Genomic DNA, 20,149 nt, shown 5'->3' on the forward strand with positions numbered 1-20,149 from the left:
TCTGCCACTGAGCTCCATTCCCAATAACAGCCTCAGTGTAGTCTTCCTGCCTCCCTCTCTCCTGTGTCTGTGTGTGTGTGTGTGTGTGTGTGTGTGTGTGTGTGTGTGTGTGTGTGTATAGTTCACACAATGTTGTGGAATTGGTTATTTTCTTCCATCTTGACATGGGTTCTGGAGATCTTAAAAATAGGTTGCCATGGCACACACCTTTACCCACTGAGCTATCTCAGAGGCCCATGGTTTCCTTTATAGCCATTCTGTCTGCCTGGTAATGACAGCAGCAGCATTTTATCTCTTTAGTGTGTACTTTTGGCTAAACTGGTGAGGCTTAGTTTCTCGTATGATCAAATGTCATTAAGGTATATAGAACATGGGGTCTCGTTAAGTAGTCAGGCCTCCTTACCCACTGTGTAGCCATGACAACCAAAAACTCCTGAGGTTTCTACCTTTATACCCCAAGTACTGGGATTTCCATCATTTACCATGTCTGCTTTATACAGTGCTAGGGATCAAGTTCAGCACCTCATGAATGTGAGGTAAGCACTCTAGCTTCTGAGAGCACTTTTAGGCTGTCCTCCTGTTTTCCCTGTAAGGACTGTGGAGTCATCTGTTTGTGGTTGGTACACATGCAGGCAGCTGCCTTGGGTCTCCTAAAGTCAGACAGGTAGGAATGCTTCCTCAGTGTGTGCTTGGCATAGGGACATAGACCAGCATCTGCCTCTGTTCCATGGGAATGACACATGGATGTATTGGCTGCCACCTTCGTTCCAAATGGTTAAAACTGTCACTTGCAGTTCCCACGGAGGATGAGAGCTGCCACGAGGTCACTTCTCACACTTATGTATAAACAGGTACCAGTTCTGATTTTATTTCATCATATTAACATACATGACACTTCAAAATGAGAAATGCACAAGTGAACCATTTAACAGCTTGCCTTTTACTCCAAGAACACTATATTCATATTAAACATTTGTACAATCTTTCCACTCTAACTTTATAAATGGTCTACCCAGCATTTCTCACAGAGTCTAGTTTTGCTCATTAAAATCACCATTTTGCATCATCCCAGTAGACTTCAGGCTTTCCTGTGTTTCCATGAGGAGACCTAACCACCACACCACCCACAATGTACCTCAGAGGCTGCCCTTTCAACATGGTAGTTGTGATTCCAAGAACTGCTATGACCGTGATGAAGGGCTGACAGCTACACAGCCCGGAGAACACCTCCCCACATGACATACGGCAGTAGGTAATGCACTGCCCAAAGGTACGGAAGCCAGATCCCAGTCTTCCTGGAACATACTTGGACTGTTGCTTTCATTCTGCTTAAGGTATGTCTTACCAGTATGACCAGGTTTTAAGAAGGTGGATTGTTACATACTAAGTGTGTGTACAACATTTACTGTGAAGTTTGAAGAACTTTAGATGTTTTGATATATATCTAAAAACAGACTGCTGAACGTGGCAACGTGCTCCCTGTGCAGTGTCTACTCTGCCTTCATCTTATGCCCACACACAGCTTATCTGTACAGAACCAGTATGTCCACGAGGCTCATAATCCTCATAATCAAGCCTGTCAGCTTCAAACCACATCATTCTATGCTGGTTTTAGCAATCACTGTAGGAAACATTAAGTCACATCCTAGTCAAAGGACCATCCATTTCACTAACATAGAAAAGCCTGAGATATGAGTCAGCCGCTAGCTACACTTACAGTAAAGAACAAGGACAACATCTACCCCACACCCACACCCCACTGACGTTGAGTGAATTAAGGCCATAAGGAGAACCGTACTCTAGAGGGTACAACTCGAGCCAGGAAGTTTAAAGGCAGATATGTGCTATCGTGTATACATTTGTTCTTATTATCTCCTATTCCCAGCTGCCAGGATTGAGTCTACAGAGTGATTGTATGTCAGGGACCAAGAAACCACTGTGGTCCTTCACTCTGATACGCCCCTTTCTTGGAAAGCATGCTGGGATAGCTTTGGAAAAGAGCTTTCCTGTATTCAAAACTAAACAAAATTCAACAACCCCTTCTTAATCTTTCTAGTATGTTTTATTCTGACTAGTTCTTGCTTACCAAAGCCCATGGAAAATTTGGAAGTCTAAGAAGATTCTAGAAATACTACCCTCATTGCATACCATAGAGAAAAACGCCACAGAAATCCATTTCCTGCTTCAGGTTCTACCTTCCCAAGTCTTCCCGTAGTTTACTTCAGGGCAGGAAACACAAGTGAAAGTACCCGTTCTAGATGAGAACCCGAAGGTTCCGTCAGTCCACCACCAAGGCCAATGATTCATGTTGATCTCTAAACCGTCTGTGGTCAAGTGAAGAACTAACAACCCCACTAGAGATAATTCTTGTATTATAAGGAGGGAGGCGACTGTTTAGTGTTCCACCCCTGGCTTAAGTCTCTAAGCTATCTGACTGCCCAAGTCTCTGGCTAAGCTAAACTCTAGTTGGTTTTCCCTCTTCATTCAAGCTGACAGGAGGGGTACATGGGCAACAGGCCCACTGGGATTTTGTGCATAGACAGTATGAATTTGTCTGGAAAGTGACAAGTTACCTACTTATTCACAATGCCTAGAAAATGGTCTACTAGACATGGTAGTGGTGATGGCCCCAAATGTCTTGTCTGAGGTACTGGATTGGTTATAAGTAGATCTAGGCAAGGCTCCTAAATAGTTCGTCCAGCAGAACGATGTCCGTATCCTTCAGCTGTTGATCAAGCTTGGGTTTCTTACTCAGCTTAGGACAGGATCATCTCCCTTGGATTTACCATTAAGGTCTGTCCCTAGGAGGGTCTTCCCACCTGACCCACAGCTGGCTCAGTCTTAGCGCTAAGGTGCACTAGGGAAGGGCCTGGACAGAGATGAGTTCTGAGACTCTGTTGCATGTGAAAATGGGAGGGATTTTGCCCTCTAACATTAAAAACAAACAAACAAAACCCTTGCTTTTGGAGGAACAAGAAGATGTGCAATTCACTGAACAAAATCTCTTCTCCTGGCTGGGAGAATTCTTACGTCTACCCTTCCACTCTTTTCTGAGAGTTAGCTATTCTCAGTGCAGGTGCTGAGAGAACAGCTGTGTTGATCCATCTGTTGCTTTTATACCGTAGCTCTCTATATTCCAAAAATATATGTTTGTACATATACATATTTCAGATTTACAGGGAATATTTTTTGTGAACAGAAAACGAAACTGTCAACAGAGTGACAAGGTCTTCTCAAGAGACCTCGATGATCTCCATGCTGCCTGAGAAGCTAGACTGACTGCCCACTTTGCCCAGCTCCTCCCTTGACCTGTTCTCTGACATAATGCTCTCTCCAAATTCCATTTGGCAGCTTCTGCGTTTAAACTGCTTTTCAAAGGGGCTCTCTTCATGCCAGCTCCGCCTCGAGTCAGCTCTGTCACTAGGCTTCTGCCGCCTACGAACAGAATAGATTTGGTCACTGCAAGTGGGCAGCTGGCTACAACTGTAGGCAGAGTAACTGGTGTTGCCACCATAGATGGCTGAAGCAGAGTAGAAGTGTGAAGGCTCTGTAGCAAAATACCAACTGCTGGTCAGGGAGGGGGCAGAGGACTGCGGAGCCAGAATATCTGAGTGCCAGCCCTTGAGGCCAAGCCCTGCAGCAGACTTGGTGAGGTGTTGCTGGCTGGTGGAAAGGCCAAAAAGGAAGTTGGTGTGGTAATTGTCCTCTACACTCCCACTCCGATGGAGTGGCGAGAAGAAGGGCCTCTGGGTGGACCCACTACTGCTGGCTCTCACTGAGTGCAACCGTGTGGTCTGGCTCTCTGAAGGCCTGGTAGGTTGGGGCTGCTTGGGGATGCGGGCCTCCTCCTTATCCGGGCTGGTCTCTGGAGTCTGTTCTGATACCTCCTGAACAGGGGAGAACTGGCAGAGCTTGTTGGTCCCATCTAGTGTGGCAGAAGGTTTGTAGTATTCCAAAGCATCCTCTGATGAGAAGCCGTGGAGGGACGCTGCCATACTGGCTGAATACGAAACAGACTTGATATCGAGAGAAAAGGAACGCTTGAGCTTAGTGCTGTCCTCCAGCTTCTCCGAGGACAGCTGGAGCCCACTGAGTGCTTGTACCAGCGGACTGTCCTCTAAGAGTGAAGGCTGTAAGCTGGGCACACTTGCAGGATGCACAAGCCTTTGCCCTGATGCCTCTGAGGTAGAGTTGGCACAGGGTGGACCGAGAGGCAGTGCATTCTTCCATCCGCCCTCTGAGGCTGCAGGCACAGGCTCGCTGGGTTTGTCTAGGTGCAGCAGCTTGAGTTTGCTCCTTGGCCCTGACATTCCAGTCTGGTTATTAATCATCTTCTCATAGTCCATGAGTTGGCCCATAAAATTAAAATTCGGAGATATAGTAGGTCTTTTTTCTTTCACAAATCTATAGAGAGGACAAAGCAAAAATCCCTGAGTTTTACAACTGCACTTTGTCTTACGGATACTAAGAGAAAGTGGGACAGGACAGGGCATTACTACACCTTCCCAGAGCTTTGGAAGAGGATTCACTTCCAATTCCAGCACTAAAGTGGAGAACACCTTAGCATGGTGGGGTGGATGCTAGAGGATCCTCTAGGCTCCTTATTTCCAAGAAGCCAAGGCCCCAGGAAATGCCCTGCTCCCTGCCACACACATTGCACAGCAGGGCTAAGCCACTCATCAGCTTCAGCATTCCAGTATTCCCTTGCCAACACCCATACTCACGTCTCAAGACAGTTCCCATAAAGAGATGGCACCAGATGGCACAGTGTCACAGCACTCAGTTCTGGACTTCTTTTTATACTCACAATGTTAGATAAATCAGTTACCAAGTCATCTCTAGGTGCTAAGCACTCTGCTACTGTACTGACTTACTCAGTCCTTAACCTGCTTTATCTACATCAGGACACAAAATCCTTGAATTCACTTGTCCCAAGCCACACAGCTACTCAGCAATGGAGCAGGATTCAAACCTTGGACTATTCAGTGTCTGAGTCCAACTTGAACATTCACATAATAAAACTGTAATGGGATATAAGAGTGTGGGCCTTCCCACCTGACTTCAGCCTAAGCAGATAGACACAGGGACAGAGGCAGTGCAGAAAGAAGACCTATCCCTCCCAGCACCCAGGAAGACAAGCTGCCTAAGCAACTCGTGTCACTGTTTCAGAATTTACATTTTGAGAAACTCAAATATCAAAATAAACCACCATGGTGCATGCATCTATATTCTTATTCTTTCTCTTGTGAAACCAAACTACTTCTTGTCAACAGAGCATACAACAAAGACATGAGAGAGAACTCAGTCTCATTTGTCACCAAAGAAGATGCAAGTCCTCCACAGCCCTGCCACTTTTTGTCCTTTCCTGAGATAGAAGGAGAGGGCAGTCTAGTCAAAATTACTACCTGTAAAATCTGTCCAATTAGACAGGATGGAAGTGTTACTCAGATTTTATACACCAGTGTACCAGGCTTTTCCATCTCGGCAGTACAGTCACGCAGAGCAGACACGGGGGCATTGCGGAAGAGCCGCTTTCTCGACTTGTCAATCAAAAAAGGCCACGCTTCTCTGTTGAGGGAAAGGACTAAGCTTTCCTGATCTATTTAAACGTAGCTGAGGATGAACACCACGTGTTAGAAGAATGAAAGCTAAGCAGAAGCAACTCTTCCTCAGTCTCTGCAAGAGCAGGAACCTGTGACATGTGTGACTCAAATCATCTTTATCTACGTACATCTAGTCACCCACCTTCATAGCTCTGTCTCAGGGAAAATGAAAACCAAGTCCCATAAGCCATGTTCCTGTCCTTACCTGTAAGCCTCATCTAGAGACATGTCCATCCTCTTCATGATGTAGGCTATAGCAATAGTGGCGGAGCGCGAGATCCCAGCTAAGCAGTGCACAAGCACGCAGCCGTTGCAGGCTTTTGCTTTCTCTGGGGAGCAAATTTAAGAAAAGTCACAAGGGATTTTTTTCAGTAAGGAAATGTTGGCCATTACTGAGTGTTACTGTCAGTGTCTTCACTGGAAACTTCAAAGCACATCTTACCTACATAGCCTCCTAGTTATCCTTTATTGTTTACAGGATGAAGGGGCAAGGGTAGAGTTCTCTCACTATTAACATATTTTGAGCCATTAAGGTCTAAAGGAATTATTAGTAAGCAATGAATGGGTAACTACCTCAGATTGCAGGGCTCTTATTTCAGAAATTTTTTGCCATATAATGCGTAGTGTATGTAAGAATGCAAGTGGAGGGAAGCCTCCACCTCAGTTGTCACTCCCCAGGTACGACAAAGTGCCTTACTGGCTTGGAACTCACCAAGTAGGCTAAGGAAGTTGGCTGGGTAGCCAACAAGCCTCAGGGCATCCTCCTGTCTCTGCCTCCCCAGTATTGGGATTACAAGAAAGCACACCAAACCCATCATTTTTACATGGGTTCTGGGAATCAAACTCGGGTCCTCAAGCTTGGACAGCAAGCACTTCAACGGGCTGAGCTATCTGCCCAGATATTGGCTTAACTCGAAAGCATGTACATGCTACAGCAGAGCTCTCTAATCGGAAGCAGGAATTACTAACATCACATAATTTTAATTCTCTCACGTGAGTTAGAGAGACTCATGGACACCATTAGAAGCAAAGCCAGGGAGAGCAGACAGACAGTGCCGCCTTCTTTGCTGATGAGGAGCTTCTTCCTCACAGTAGGAGCAGATGGCATCCCAAACAGCTGAGGAGCAACTGCCATTTAAGCAGTTCCATGACAGATTCCACTCTGAACTACTACATACGTGCTCAGCCATACAGTTGTTGTCATGGAGCCAAATCTGTCTTTAAGGATCTGAGGTTAAGATCATTTTTGTTTTGTCTTGTTTTTCCAAACAGGGTTTCTCTGTGTAGCTCTGGCTGTCCTGGAACTCTCTCTGTAGACCAAGCTGGCCTCAAAATCAAGACATTCACCTGCCTCTGCCCCTCGAGTGCTGGGATTAATGGTGTGGACTACCACCAGACAAGGTTAACATTCTTAAAACATTCTTAAAACTTATCAGAACACAAGGAGCCTGCACTGCATACTGAACAATACAGAGCTCCTCCAGCCTCGCAGCCTGGGATACAGACCTAGGAGATGTAATTTATTATCCATTATATACTAAATAACTTAAGAGTAAGCAACAAGCAGCATCTCTGTTAGACAAGGGAGCCAAACAGGAAAAAATGACCACCACCCACACTGACACACAGACCAGGCTAGGACAAAGCACACAGGCCTGCACATACACACATGCTAGCATCACCACCTGCATTTACCTTCTACTCAGTATTCTCTCTTTTCCTTGGCCAAAGGCTCAAAGCCACAGAATAGCAGTTCAGATTTTGTGTCACAACATTATATATACTGTTCCTGTAGTTTGTCTCTTCTCCAGCTTTTTTCCTATCTCAGTGTGTATGGATGAATGTGTGTGTGTGCATCCCAGTCCCTAGTGGAAGCTGCTCCAAATCCCGACAAGAAGCAGGCTTGGAAGGGCTTGGGAGAAGTGCCTGCAGAGCAATACCTGTTGGTGGTCAAAGCTCCAAATCCAATTCCAGCACACATACTAAAACCACGTGGTTTAAGTTTTCTTAACTTTGAATTTATTTCCTATTATTGCTAATAATGATCTAGGCTTCAGAGGTGGTTCGGTGGTTAAGAGCACTTGTTGGGGTTTGGCTCCCAGCACCCACAGTGCAACTCCCAGCTGTCTGTAACTCTAGACCCAGTGCACTTGATGGCCTCCCTGACATCCTCAGGCACCAAAAACATACACAGGTAATATGGGCATGAAAATAAATCTAAAAAAAAAATTTCAAATGATAATTATCTTTTAAAAAAGAATATAAGAATATGGTCCTGTTCTCACACTCCCCAATGTATTGAATATTACTATGTATTGTGTAGGCAGTTAATAGTATCTGGCACATATTTTTAAATATTTATTTATTTACTTACTTACTTAATGTATGTGAGTACACTGTAGCTGTCTATAGACATACCACAAGGATGCATCGGACCCATTACAGATGGTTATGAGCCACCATGTGGTTGGTGGGAATTGAACTCAAGACCTCTGGAAGAGCAGTCAGTGCTCTTAACCGCTGAGCCATCTCTCCAGCCCCACACATATTTTTAAAAGCAATTTATTTTTTTTAAAAAAGAGAGAAAAATGGAAAGAAGGCTCAGCAAATAAAAATATCTGATGTGATGTATAAGCTGAATGACTTGAGTGAGCTCTCCTCTAGCCACCATGTATGGTGGCACATGTATGCCCACACTCATAATAATAGTAATTATAAAATAATAGTAATGATGAAATGAACACTTTTGAAGGAGGTTGCAAAGAAAGAAAACTGACAGCTGTGCAGCCAGCAGCCTGAGTAGCAGTGAAGCCACAGAAAGAGCCATGACTTCCAAATAGAAGGCGAGACCTGACCCCAGAAATACACCACATCATATGTCTCCTTGCCACATGGGTGCCTAGACTTAATACATACAAGTAAGAAAACAAGTATTTTCTTAAAAAACCTGACAGAATATGCATTACAATGTCGATGGTGGATTTCCTTTTCTCCTTTCAATTTTTTGTAGTGTGCTCATACTGGTTTTTTTGTTTGTTTGTTTTTTTCAAGACAGGGTTTCTCTGTGTAGCCTTGGCTGTCCTGGAACCCACTCTGTAGACCAGGCTAGCCTCGAACTCAGAAATCCGCCTGCCTCTGCCTCCGAAGGTGCTGGGATTAAAGGTGTGCACCACCACCGCCCGGCCATTAAGTTGGTTTTTTTTGTTTTTTTTTAATTTCATTGTGGGTGGTTGTGAGCCACAATGTGGTTGCTAGGATTTGAACTCATGACCTTCGGAAGAGCAACCGGTGCTCTTACCCGCTGAGCCATCTCACCAGCGGGGTTTTTTTGTTTTTTTTTTTTACAACCACAATTCATCTGGTAAGGTTTTTTTTAATTAAATATGAAAGTGCTTATTCTAGAGTAGGCTCATTAGCACATAGGTGTTGGCAGACTGAGTGTTAACCCAAGCCTAAGAACAGAAGTCACACACAAAGACCTGGTAGAGGGGAAAAGAACCATGCCCAGGAGAGCCCTCTCAGGACTGAGAAGGGACTCAGAAAGAGTCTGCTTTAGTTGGCACTCAGAAGCCATGGAAGAAATAGGGAGGTGGCTGCAAAGGTGGGAGTGTGCGTGTGCGTGTGCATGTGTGTGTGTAGGAGGTCTCTCAGGAATGTTAGGCTAAGAGCCATATTCTTGTGTAGAAAATTATGGAGACTCTGCAAGTTCTGGAGTGAAGAATAAGAAGGCAGAGATGGTGAAACTAGAAATAACAGCAAGTTAGTACTACAGAAATTCAAAAGCAATGCTTGGGTTTTTTTGAAGGGACAGAACTTGTCTCTGAACAATAAAATAAACACAAAGGAGAAGACTGAAGAGTTAAAACTGAGGACTACTAAGAGTGAGGTGTTTGTCAGGGAGCTCAAAAAGGAAGGGATGGCTGGGGAGATTCGAGCGCGTATTTCAGCAGAGGGGAGAAAGGGAAGAAATCCTCATGGGACTCTTTAAAATATCTGTTAGTCAGAGAGGTTACTGTGCCTGCAGTCCCTACTACTTGGGAGGAGTGCTTCAGCCCAAAGTTTGAGGCCAGCCTAGCAGGAGCATGTCTCAGAGAGAGGAGTAGAAAACAGAAAGATACAAACATTTCCTCAGCGCTAACTCTGAGCTGAGTACTTTGGGAAGTGTTGGGTACCTGCTGCAATCCTTCTGCTATCCCTGCAGAGTAGGTGTGTATCACCCTCAGCCTGTTTTTCAGGAAACATGCTCGAGAGTCTGAAGAATTTTATGTTAGATACACACAATCACTTAACTGATAACCAGGGAGGCAGAACTCAAAGTTTAGCTCCAAAGTACATCCTTTTCATCAACTCTCTCTGTTGCCCCAGTACAGAGTCATGGACTTGGGGGTGGGGTGGGGCTGAGCAGGAGCTTGGGTCATGCCTCAGACAATCAACATGGCATCCAATGGGAACATTAATCACAGCTGCCTGCTTTTTAGGGGCTAAAAATCCAGTGTTATGCTAGATACACCTAGAGGCACAATGAGAAAGTATCAGTATGAAGAATTTTATGATTATTTTAATGTGAACTGTTATAGCCTGCTAATTTTGAGGCATTTTAAAGTCATCATTCAAGTCTGAATTGATGATAGACATTTCTGGAAAACTGAAATTCTAAAAAGAGAGAAAAAAGAAAGAGAAAAAAAGAGAGAGGGGTGAAGGAGGAAGAGAAGGAAGAGGAAGAAGAGGAAGAAGAGGAAGAAGAGGAGGAGGAAGAGGAGGAGGAAGAGGAGGAGGAAGAGGAGGAGGAAGAGGAGGACGACAACAACTATATCAGATTTACCTGAAGCCTGAAAAGCATTACCTGGAAAATGAAAAATGTTACCAGAGATTAATGTACCTAATTTTGCTTTTTATGGGGAAAATTTTTTAATTATTTTATGTCTATGGGTATTTTGCCTGAATGAGTATCTGTGAACAACTAATGTGTCTGGTGGTGCCAGAAGAGGACAGAAGAGAGTGTCAGGTCTCCTGGAACAATAGTCACAGATAGTTTTAAGCCACCACACAGGTGCTGGGAATTGGACCTAGGTCTTCTAGAAGAGTTGCCAGTACTCTAAACTGATAAGCCAACCCCTAGTCCCTGTTCTTTTATTTTTAATTACAATAAATAATTTATAGTATTTAATTATGGAGTTGAGTGCTCAGACTTCTGTCCTTATTGGAGGAAACAGCAAGATATCCTTGCATGGACATAGTGGCACCTCATTTTGCAGCTCATGTCTCCTCTGCTCAGCCTTCACATTCAAGTACAAACTCCCAAGTTACTAGATACTGTGGCATGTGGCACTCGGTTGCAGCACTGTGAGGTAGGGAAGCTCCCAATGAGGCAAAGCAGAATAAAGTATGCTGCAGACTAACTTCGGTTAGAGCTTCTGCATGTACAAGTGTATGCTGGAATTTCGCTGGACTCAAAATTGAAACTATTGATGCATGAATTGAGGCTCAGAAAATCTTGTAATATATAAAAGTGTTGGGTCCCTCCCTTATAAGGACTTCAAATATATTGGGATGTTCTCACAGGACCTAACTTTTCCCACGGAAAATACAGCAGTAAGTAAGAAGTAAAAACAGCCAGGTTTATCAAATAGTTTCAAAGATTTAAAAAGTGGGGGAGGTGGAGGGGTATTTTGAAAGCTTAACTGATTTTTAAATACTTGCAACATATAATCATAGATCCTGCAAAGCTTTAACCTTGGTGCTGTTAAAAGTTAGCTAGCGGGTCATAGGCCAATCCCTTAGAGACAACATAGCACACAGCAGCTTGACCATTAAATAAGTAAGCAACATCATGTGCTGTTTTCAGACTTGAAATCTCTAAGAGGCAAACAGGGAGGAGTAGCCATCTCTCTCCGTGACACCTTGATTCAAAGGCTTGTACCCTTGTCGTGAGCTACATACCAATGAAATCCACAGACTTGTCCAACCAAGGCAGGATTTTCTCACAAAAGCTGTCATTCACAGGCACTCGCAGGAAGTGAGATTCAGGTATGAAGTCAGGCTTTGGGCAGGTATTGCTGGCATTTAACACATAGCCAATCCCATTCTGTTGCATCAGGTCCTACACAGGGAAAGAGCAATTAAAGGGAGTCATTTGTACTAAGAATCATTTTGAAAGATTGATGTTGAAAACTATGACAAGAATTACAAGTTTCTTTGCACATAGTAAAATCCAAAAATCCAAAGTAACATTTACAGACTTAAAGTTGAAAGTGAAAAAAGTTATGGACAAAAACCCATTTAAAATAGATGCCTGAGGAGCAACCACACATGATCAAGACATGGTTGTGCCCTCTGCTGCAGAGAGAAACAGAATAAAGCACACAATGAAACAACAGTACACAGAGCTCTTTTCCCACATGGATGATGCCGGGCATTCTTGTTGCTTAGTTTAAAAGTCTTTCTGAAGGCTGCATCTACTTGTGTGTATGAAAGTTTACACCTACTATAAACCAGAATGTCCCACAGGCCTTTCACATTCAAATGCCAGAAATGAGCCACATTACCTTTCTCCTTTTTTTGCCCTGACCTTCTGTTTCCTCTCATCCCAACACTGATGAAATACATGAGAACATCCAACAGCTGAATGGCTGCCGATCCCCTCAGTATCACTTCCTCCATTTACCCTCTTTCTTCTCTCTATTCCCATCCACCACTCAGTGAGTAGTCCCCAACATAACTTTTCCCCTCCCAAACTATATTCTTTAAACTAGGGTAATACTTTTTTTCTTTTTTGAGACAAAGTCTTGGCTGTGTATCACAGGCTGGCCTCAAACTCTAGATTCAAATGATTCTTCTGCCTCAGCGTCCAAAGACTCTGGGACTACAGGTGATGCCACCACACTGTTTGATCGCCTTTACAACTACGAGCGGGCTAAGTGCTCTGACACATGCAGTCCCAGCACTCACCCACTCCTGATGTAGAAAGCCCCGCCTTGTCTTCCTGATGGCTCTCCTCCCACTTTCATACTCAGCCTGACCTTAGCTATGGATTCCTTCCCATAGACACACAGCCATTCCAAGCTATCCTTCTAAAGTTCTTTGTGCACACCATTAAAATAACCCATTGTATGTTGTAGTAATACAATTAATTCTTGTCTCTCTATAAAACAGTAAAACAATGAATAGTCATGAACTGATCTTGTTTTCTTTCTGTAATTTGCTCTAATACGAATTTGTTATTTGATAAGCCACTGCCACAAAGACCAGGCATGTTGAGGCAGCTCCACACTGATTAGTCTTCCTGGTGCTGCCTCTCAGGACATCTTCTAAGCCTGAATATTAGGCAGCTCTGGCCGTTCTTCCTTTTCTTGGAATGCCACTTTTTTTTTTTTTCACTTTTCCAACTACTTTAGAGACAAATGATAGCTTCCCTCCTGTTTCCCTTCCTGAAACATGCAGGATCTCACATCTCATCTTAAGACACTTTGTACAGTAAGTGTATCCTATTCTGTACAAAGGATACAGATCATCTGGGTAACTCTTTCTCATTTCTGAGATGACATCAAGAAACAGCATTTTGATTTACACGGCCTTCTTGGATTGACCAGCTCCTTCATTCCACCAGAGTGCAAGGCTCCCTGGTGGGCTCCTCTGCTCCGATCCAGCTCACTATCAGATCAAGATCTTGATGGTGTTCATCACAACCTTTAATGTTCAGTGCTTGGGAAAGAGGGACACCAGTTCTTCTCTAGGTGAACCACAGATACGCCAGGTTTTCCTACACACCATCTGATTCAGCACAGCCCCAGTATGTCCCTGGAAGGAGACCAAAGAGACCACTAGACCTAAGTTAGCCTCTGAGGCATTTCTTAGTAATGTCCTGAAGGACCCCTCCCAGACCCCCCCAATAGTATTACTAAGTTAGGTTGTGTTAAAAGCAAAAAGAGGGGGCTAAAGAAGTGGCTCAGCAATTAAAAGTACTTGTGTTTTTGTAAAGGACTGAGATTCTGTTTCCAGCACCCACATGGTGGCTCACAACCATTTGTAATTCCAGTTCAGGGAATCTGACACCCTCTTGTGAATTCTGTAGGTATCAAGCATGCAAATGGTACATATTATGCATGCAGAAAAAAATTCTCACACAATGAATAAATGAATCTAAAAAAATTTTTTTAAAGAAGCAAAGGGAAACAGTAACAGACCATTCTTTCTACAAACTCAATAATGAAAATACAGACTTTTTAGAAAAATGAGAATTACTTGCTTTAACAGCCCAAAGGCAACAGGTTCTGCTAAGGACAAAATACGCTGCATGTCACTAACTACCATAGGGGAAATATAGCAAGGAACCTGACTTGTAGCCTGATAACCCACACTTTATAGAAGTGACAATTTAAACGACATTCAAAAGTAATTGTTGAGAATCTTTCCCCAAGGACTGCTAACAGAACAGTGTGACATGGCGTACATGTTAAGAACACAAGGCCTATGAGGCCCTAGGCACTACAGTGAGCACTCATTAGTTTTACTGACTCCTCAACTTTCTGTGATATGTTTTATTTTTATCCCTACTAAAAATGAGAAAACTAAAGCTTAGAGAGATTATATATCTTCCAAGTCTCACCTACACACACTGGTCTTGCATGCTAGAACCAGTATAGAATGGAAGATTCAAATCTAAAATGCTCATTTCCAGCAACTACAGTTAGTTCCCACAATACACTAAACTTAAGCTTCTTCGATGGCAAATTAAACAAAGTAACGGGCTCAGAAACCCACATGAAAAGCTAAGTGTTGTGGTGCCTACTTATAGCCTCAGTGCTGGAGAGGCAGGGATAGACAGATCCCTAGGGCTCACTGGCCAGTGACCCTAGCCTAGCAGTGAGCTCCAGGACAATGAGTCACCCTGTAGATGAAAAGACAGACCTCCCCTGCCCCAGCCACGGACAGATTAGGGTGGCAGCCCTTTGCTCATCCTAGCCTGATGCCTGGCTTGGTGGCCAAAGCTGTTTTATGCCTAGGACTCAGAAAAATCAAATCCAGGCAGCTCTGTGCAGGAGAAAGACAGACGGAAACCTGCCAATGGGCCTACAAGCCTCATGGCCAGCCTGCAACAGGAGCCAGCACAATGTGCAAGTATGTGGTGGACAGATGGGGAAAAGGTATGGAACAGTTTGAGCATTATGAAAAGGGATGGAACTGGAGACTTGAAGGTAGAGTAGTAGCCAGCCCTAGCTGCTGCTGGAAGCCATGTCTGAGTCCATGGCTACGCAGTGACATGAGCCAACCATGGTTCATATCACCACTAGAGAACATGGGGACATCCCTGGTCAGAGCAGCCACATGTCCAGGACCTGGGCATTACTGGCCCTACTACTTACTGGCTGCAGCCCTCTGAAAACCTGGTCTAGCATTCTGCAGGTGGGCCTGGTGGCAGGAATGTGTGTGAGCTGGCCTCCAGGGTGTGAGTATGGGACAGCTTACTGTGCCATATATCAGCTGGGTGGTGGAACTGGAACAGAAGTGATGGTTCCCACCTCACCTCACCCCATCACCTCCAGCAGTAGGGAAAGCTACCCACAGGGTCATGAGCTCAGTCAGGAGAGCAAGGCTGCCCCTAACACCCTGCAGCAGTTGGAAGAGCTGGGCCTGTCCCTCACTGGCTACAGCACTCAAGAGTTCTAACCCCGTACCTCCCTGAGCTGGTACTGGTTTGTGTGTGGGGGCTGGGGGTGAGACAGGTGAGCCAGCCCTGAGGACAGGAGTGAGGAGGAGCTGGGCCCAGTCACTCCTCTGTCATGAGATGGCTTGGGCAGTGAAGGGAGGTATGCCTTTTGTCCCCTTTCCATCAAGGCAGTTGGAGATCTGACCCTTGAGTCATGAGAACACATGAGCTATCCCTGCCCCTCACAGGCTGCAGCACTCTAGAGAGTAGGGCCCTGTACCTCGGCTAGGCAACAGAGTAGGGCAGTCTCTGGTAGAGGGGGCATGGGTGAACCAGCCCCAAGGGTGAGAGCATGGGAGAGCTGGCCCTGCGCTACCTGCTATGCCAGGTTGATGCTCCCCCACCTCACCTCCTAGCACTCCTCTTTACCTGCTGCAGCTGGGAGAGCTGGCTCCCAGGGTCCTGAGGACTATTTCTGTCCCATGCTGGCTGCAGCACTCGGGGAAGAGGGCCCTGCACCTCGTCTGAGTAGCCCAGTGGAGTTGGATCTGATGCAAGGGATGCAGATGAGCTGGCCCTGGTGAGGTGGCTTGGGTGAGGGATGATGCCCTCCCCTTTTCTCCCTCACCGCCTGCAGGCAGTCAGGAGAACTGGACCTGGGGTAATGGGAGCAGGACAGCTAGCCTTGCCTCCTCCTCACTAGTTATAGCACTTAGGACAATGGGCCCTGTGCCTTCCCTGAGCAACACAGTGGAGCTGGCCTTCATGGCAAAGGCAAAGGGAGCCAGCCTTGAGGGTGTGTGAACAGGAAAGCTGAGCCAGTGCCTCACAGGCTGCAGCACTTGAGAAACTAAACACACACACACACACACACACACACACACACACACACACCACCTTGACTGGGTAGCATAGTGGAGATGGCTCTGGAGGTGTGGGTAAGCTGGCCCCAAGGGCATGAGAGCAGGAGGGTTGACCCTGCTTCCTGTCAATGGCAGCATTGAGAGCAGTGCTAGAGAGCTTGCCCTGATGGTACGGATACGGAAAAGCCAGTGCACTGACCAGTTCACTGTAGGCCCAGATCCAGGGCACTGAGTTGGTCCACCCCAAAATCTATACTATCTGCCAATTGCTAGGATGAGTGAAAGGGCCAGTCCTGCTGTTGCACAGCTGCAGGATTTCCACAACACAAGGCAACAACAGGATGACTAAGAGAAGTCCTAATGAGGACCTAATATGGATGGTGTCACAAAACCCAAAGATCTTGAACCAGATCTCAATGGCTTACTGCAGAGAACATTTGCAAGTGAAGATGTCCTGACAGAAGATACACTGTGGGACATACTGTGACATACTACAGCTTTCATGAGGAAATGTTTTTTATGCTTTTGGTTTTTGTTGTTTGTGTTCTTTATTTGAGGGGGAGTTGTAAGGGCAAAGGGTGGACATGATGAGAAGGGGAAATGAGCAGGAGTGAGGTGCATGATGTGAACCCCACAAAGAATCAATAAAAAGAAGTTAGATGGCACCCAAGGAATGACAACTAAAGCTGATCTTCTAGCCTCTCCTCACCTCATGCTACCCACCCACTCCCACAGCACACAAATCTATTTATAAAATCTGTTATCCAGTTGCTACAGAAAATTCTTTTAAAAATAAGATAGAATATAATGATAAATATAATGAGGCCAATTTTTAAAACAAAAAGGCAAACAAAATAACAATGTCACACAAAAAGAAAATGTAATTTGACCGCTATGTTAAATTCCATAGTGCTTTCCATATCTAGATTTGTAGTCACTACATCAGTGGGAAATGTCAGTTAAAGAGAAATCATTAAGGACAGGACAAACCTGAAATGTGATGTTTAACTTAAAATTATGTATTAAATAATTTATATTTAACATGAAAGTAGGATTTCAGCTATCTGGGAAAAGGAAGAGAACTATGCAAGATAGATAATGAAAATGGACTGGCCAGAGTACATGATATGTTTGAATGAAAAGGTCTTCATAAGACCTCCCATGACAGAGTTAACAAGAATCCCAAGTCAGCCTTGACGGAAGGAAGGAGGAGAGGGAGGGAGGGAGACAAATACACACTAATTCACTAATCTCTAATGCATGCTTTTCCTCCTTAGCTGAGTAGTTTTGGGGGAGCGATACCTAAATGCAGCAATCTATTTTTACTTCTTAATAAAGAGCAAGATCTCATAAAAGGCTGGAGATATAGATAGCACAGTAGCAGAATGCTTATCTAGCACATCTGAGGAAGGCTCTGGGTCTTATTTCTGTTACCGAAATAAATAAACAAACAAATAAATAAATGAATGAATGATGGATAGGTAGGTAGATAGAGATGTTTTTTAAAAAGTAATGAAAAGAAAACTTAAAAACAGTATCCACACAGATGCTTCTCCATCACAGCTGCCTCATTCCCCCCTAATTTATTAGCATCTTTCCAAAACATTTAGCTTAGGTCATACAAAAACAAGTCTCTTCCCTCATTTTTATTTCATCAGTACATGTACTATTTTAATTAACATACATAATTACAATAACAAGTATACTGGCCTAAACAGATCTGCGGGCAAACAACTGATTCTGGTAGTACACTATTCACAAGCTGGTGTCAGGTGTGTTATAGAACAGCTCACAGCTAGACTGTGGAGGACACAAGGACCTGCCAAGGAATCTCTGAGGTTAGTTAAACAAGTTCTAGGAGCTCAATGCAGCTCCACTGGCTCTTGAGTGATAATTCCTTAATATTCTAATGGATGTACACTTAATTAGATGATAGGGTATATTAACTTTTTTATTTTTATGTGTGAGTTTATGTATAAAACATGAATGCAGATACCCATGGAGGTCAGAAGAGGGCATCAGACCCCTTGGAACTATAGTTAGAGGCAATTGTGAGTCCACCCATGTAGGTACTGGAAACCAAACCTACGTCCTCAGCAAGGACATTAAGTGCTCTTAACTGCTGGACCACCTCTCAATCCCTAGGCATTGTAATTTTTTGATGGTATAACTTAAAGGCACATTTATGAAGAATAAGTATCTTATGGAATGATTGTTCTTCCTCATACATGGATGCTAATACCTATTATAAATTAGATAATTTATATCATTCTCATTTTCTTTTGCCATATTATACAAAAATACACAACTAACTAATCTGTTCTGTAATTAAGTAGCATAATCTTTAAACTTCTAGAGAGTGGTTGTCTTATGCTGTTAAATATTTAGCTTGGACTCTGAACTGCTGCTAATGTGTGCCCTTCCAATGATAAGATAAACTCCTGGCCTTCAATAGCCCTCTGACATCATGGTGCTTAAATTCTTTGAAGTCACCTTCACTGCTTACTCTCATGAGCTCCAGTCTACCACCTAATAGGTACAAAGCTTACACAACTGCATTGCCTGCAACATATTCTTGGACTGCTACTCTTTCCTGTTTACTCCATATTCCACCATACACAGAACCCTCTACCCTTCACTCTGATAATCCTACCCACTTTCCCTGTCCTTTATCCCATGTCTGTCTGTTTGCCTTCCTGGTCCAACTTAAACTCCACAGGCAATTACTATAACTACTCCCCTTGCTCTGTCCTCAATTCATTTGCCCCTTTATCACCTCTTCTTGCTTGTCAGCTCTAAATGCTAATTAGAATTAATGCTCCACTGAATCTGCATGAATGCTAGTGTAGCAGAACATGGCTATGAAAAGAACTTCAGCAATGCCACCTGCTTTCATTTTTGATTCAGGCTCCTCAGCACAAATGGTATTTTCTAGGCCTGTGCTTTCTCCTCTCTTGGATATGCCATTCCACCCATTTCTCTTCCCCTCAAAACTCCCACTATATTTCTGCTCATCCTCATTTTTTTTCTTTTTTTTTTTATTAATTATATCCTCATGCTTAAGTTGGCAAAAAATCTTTTTCCTGTTACATTGGAAAATTAGATCAATTACAGGCAAATTTTCATCATTTCATCCACCACATGTATCTTCTATGAGCATGCTCACCTGTATATTCTATTTTCCCAGCTGTTGTAGATGAACAATCAATGTCCATAAGACCAGTCTCTATACTTGCTTAGTAAATTCAGTCTTGTCTTACTCAAGGATGTTTCTAGCAATTGTTGGACTTTCTCCTACATCAATTTTCTACTCTTAAATTATTTCCTCTACTAACAATCAAACAAGAATTTTTTCTAACTTAAAAATACCAGAGGGAGATGTCCTGAGCAGACCTTGGGCACAAGCTCCACAGCGAGTCCCTCAACACCCAGAGGAAGCTCCACTCCCAGGAGCTCTGACACGCCCAGGATCAGAGGTGAGGAGGAACCAACATCTGTCCCAACACCAGGAGTAACTAGGACCAGTGGGACCAAGCACACAGAAACTCTGCCAGCCCAGTGATTCTGGTTCCTTCCTGTCTGTCTGGGCCAGTGCCCTAAGCAGACCTTGGGTGCAAGCTCCACAGCCAGTCCTACAACACACAGAGGAAGCCCCACTGCCAGGTGCTCTAACAAGCCCAGGATCACAGGATCCCAGAATCACAGAATCACAGAATCAACAGAGACAGCTTGACTCTGAAGAGTTCTGACACAACCAGGATCACAGGAAGGACAGGTAGCACTAAAGATAACCAGATGGCTGGGAGCAAGCGTAAGAAATAAACAATACAAACCAAGGTCACTTGTATCATCAAAACCCAATTCTCCCACCATAGCAAGTTCTGGACACACCATCACACTGGAAAAAAAAATTCAGATATAAAATCACTTCTCATGATGATGATACAGGACTTTAAGAAAGACATAAAAAGCACTCTCAAAGAAATACAGGAGAACACAGGTAAACAGCTAGAAGCCCTTCAAGAGGAAACACAAAA

The 20,149-nt window shown here is 44.0% G+C and overlaps 1 protein-coding gene across 1 annotated transcript in view; it reads right to left on the reverse strand.

The window, feature by feature from the left end:
- Positions 1-842: 842 nt before the first annotated feature.
- Positions 843-20,149, reverse strand: part of Dusp16 (dual specificity phosphatase 16) — an 88,658-nt gene continuing 69,351 nt past the window's right edge. Inside the window, exons 5-7 of the mRNA XM_031383640.1 lie at positions 11,544-11,703; positions 5,809-5,932; positions 843-4,404 (exon numbers count right to left, since the gene is read on the reverse strand). Coding sequence (XP_031239500.1) covers positions 3,234-4,404; positions 5,809-5,932; positions 11,544-11,703 — 1,455 coding nt within the window. The 3' untranslated portion in view covers positions 843-3,233. The remainder of the gene's footprint in view (positions 4,405-5,808; positions 5,933-11,543; positions 11,704-20,149) is intronic.

This window comes from Mastomys coucha, unplaced genomic scaffold (genome assembly GCF_008632895.1).
Source record: "Mastomys coucha isolate ucsf_1 unplaced genomic scaffold, UCSF_Mcou_1 pScaffold20, whole genome shotgun sequence".
In the NCBI taxonomy this organism is placed as follows: domain Eukaryota; kingdom Metazoa; phylum Chordata; class Mammalia; order Rodentia; family Muridae; genus Mastomys; species Mastomys coucha.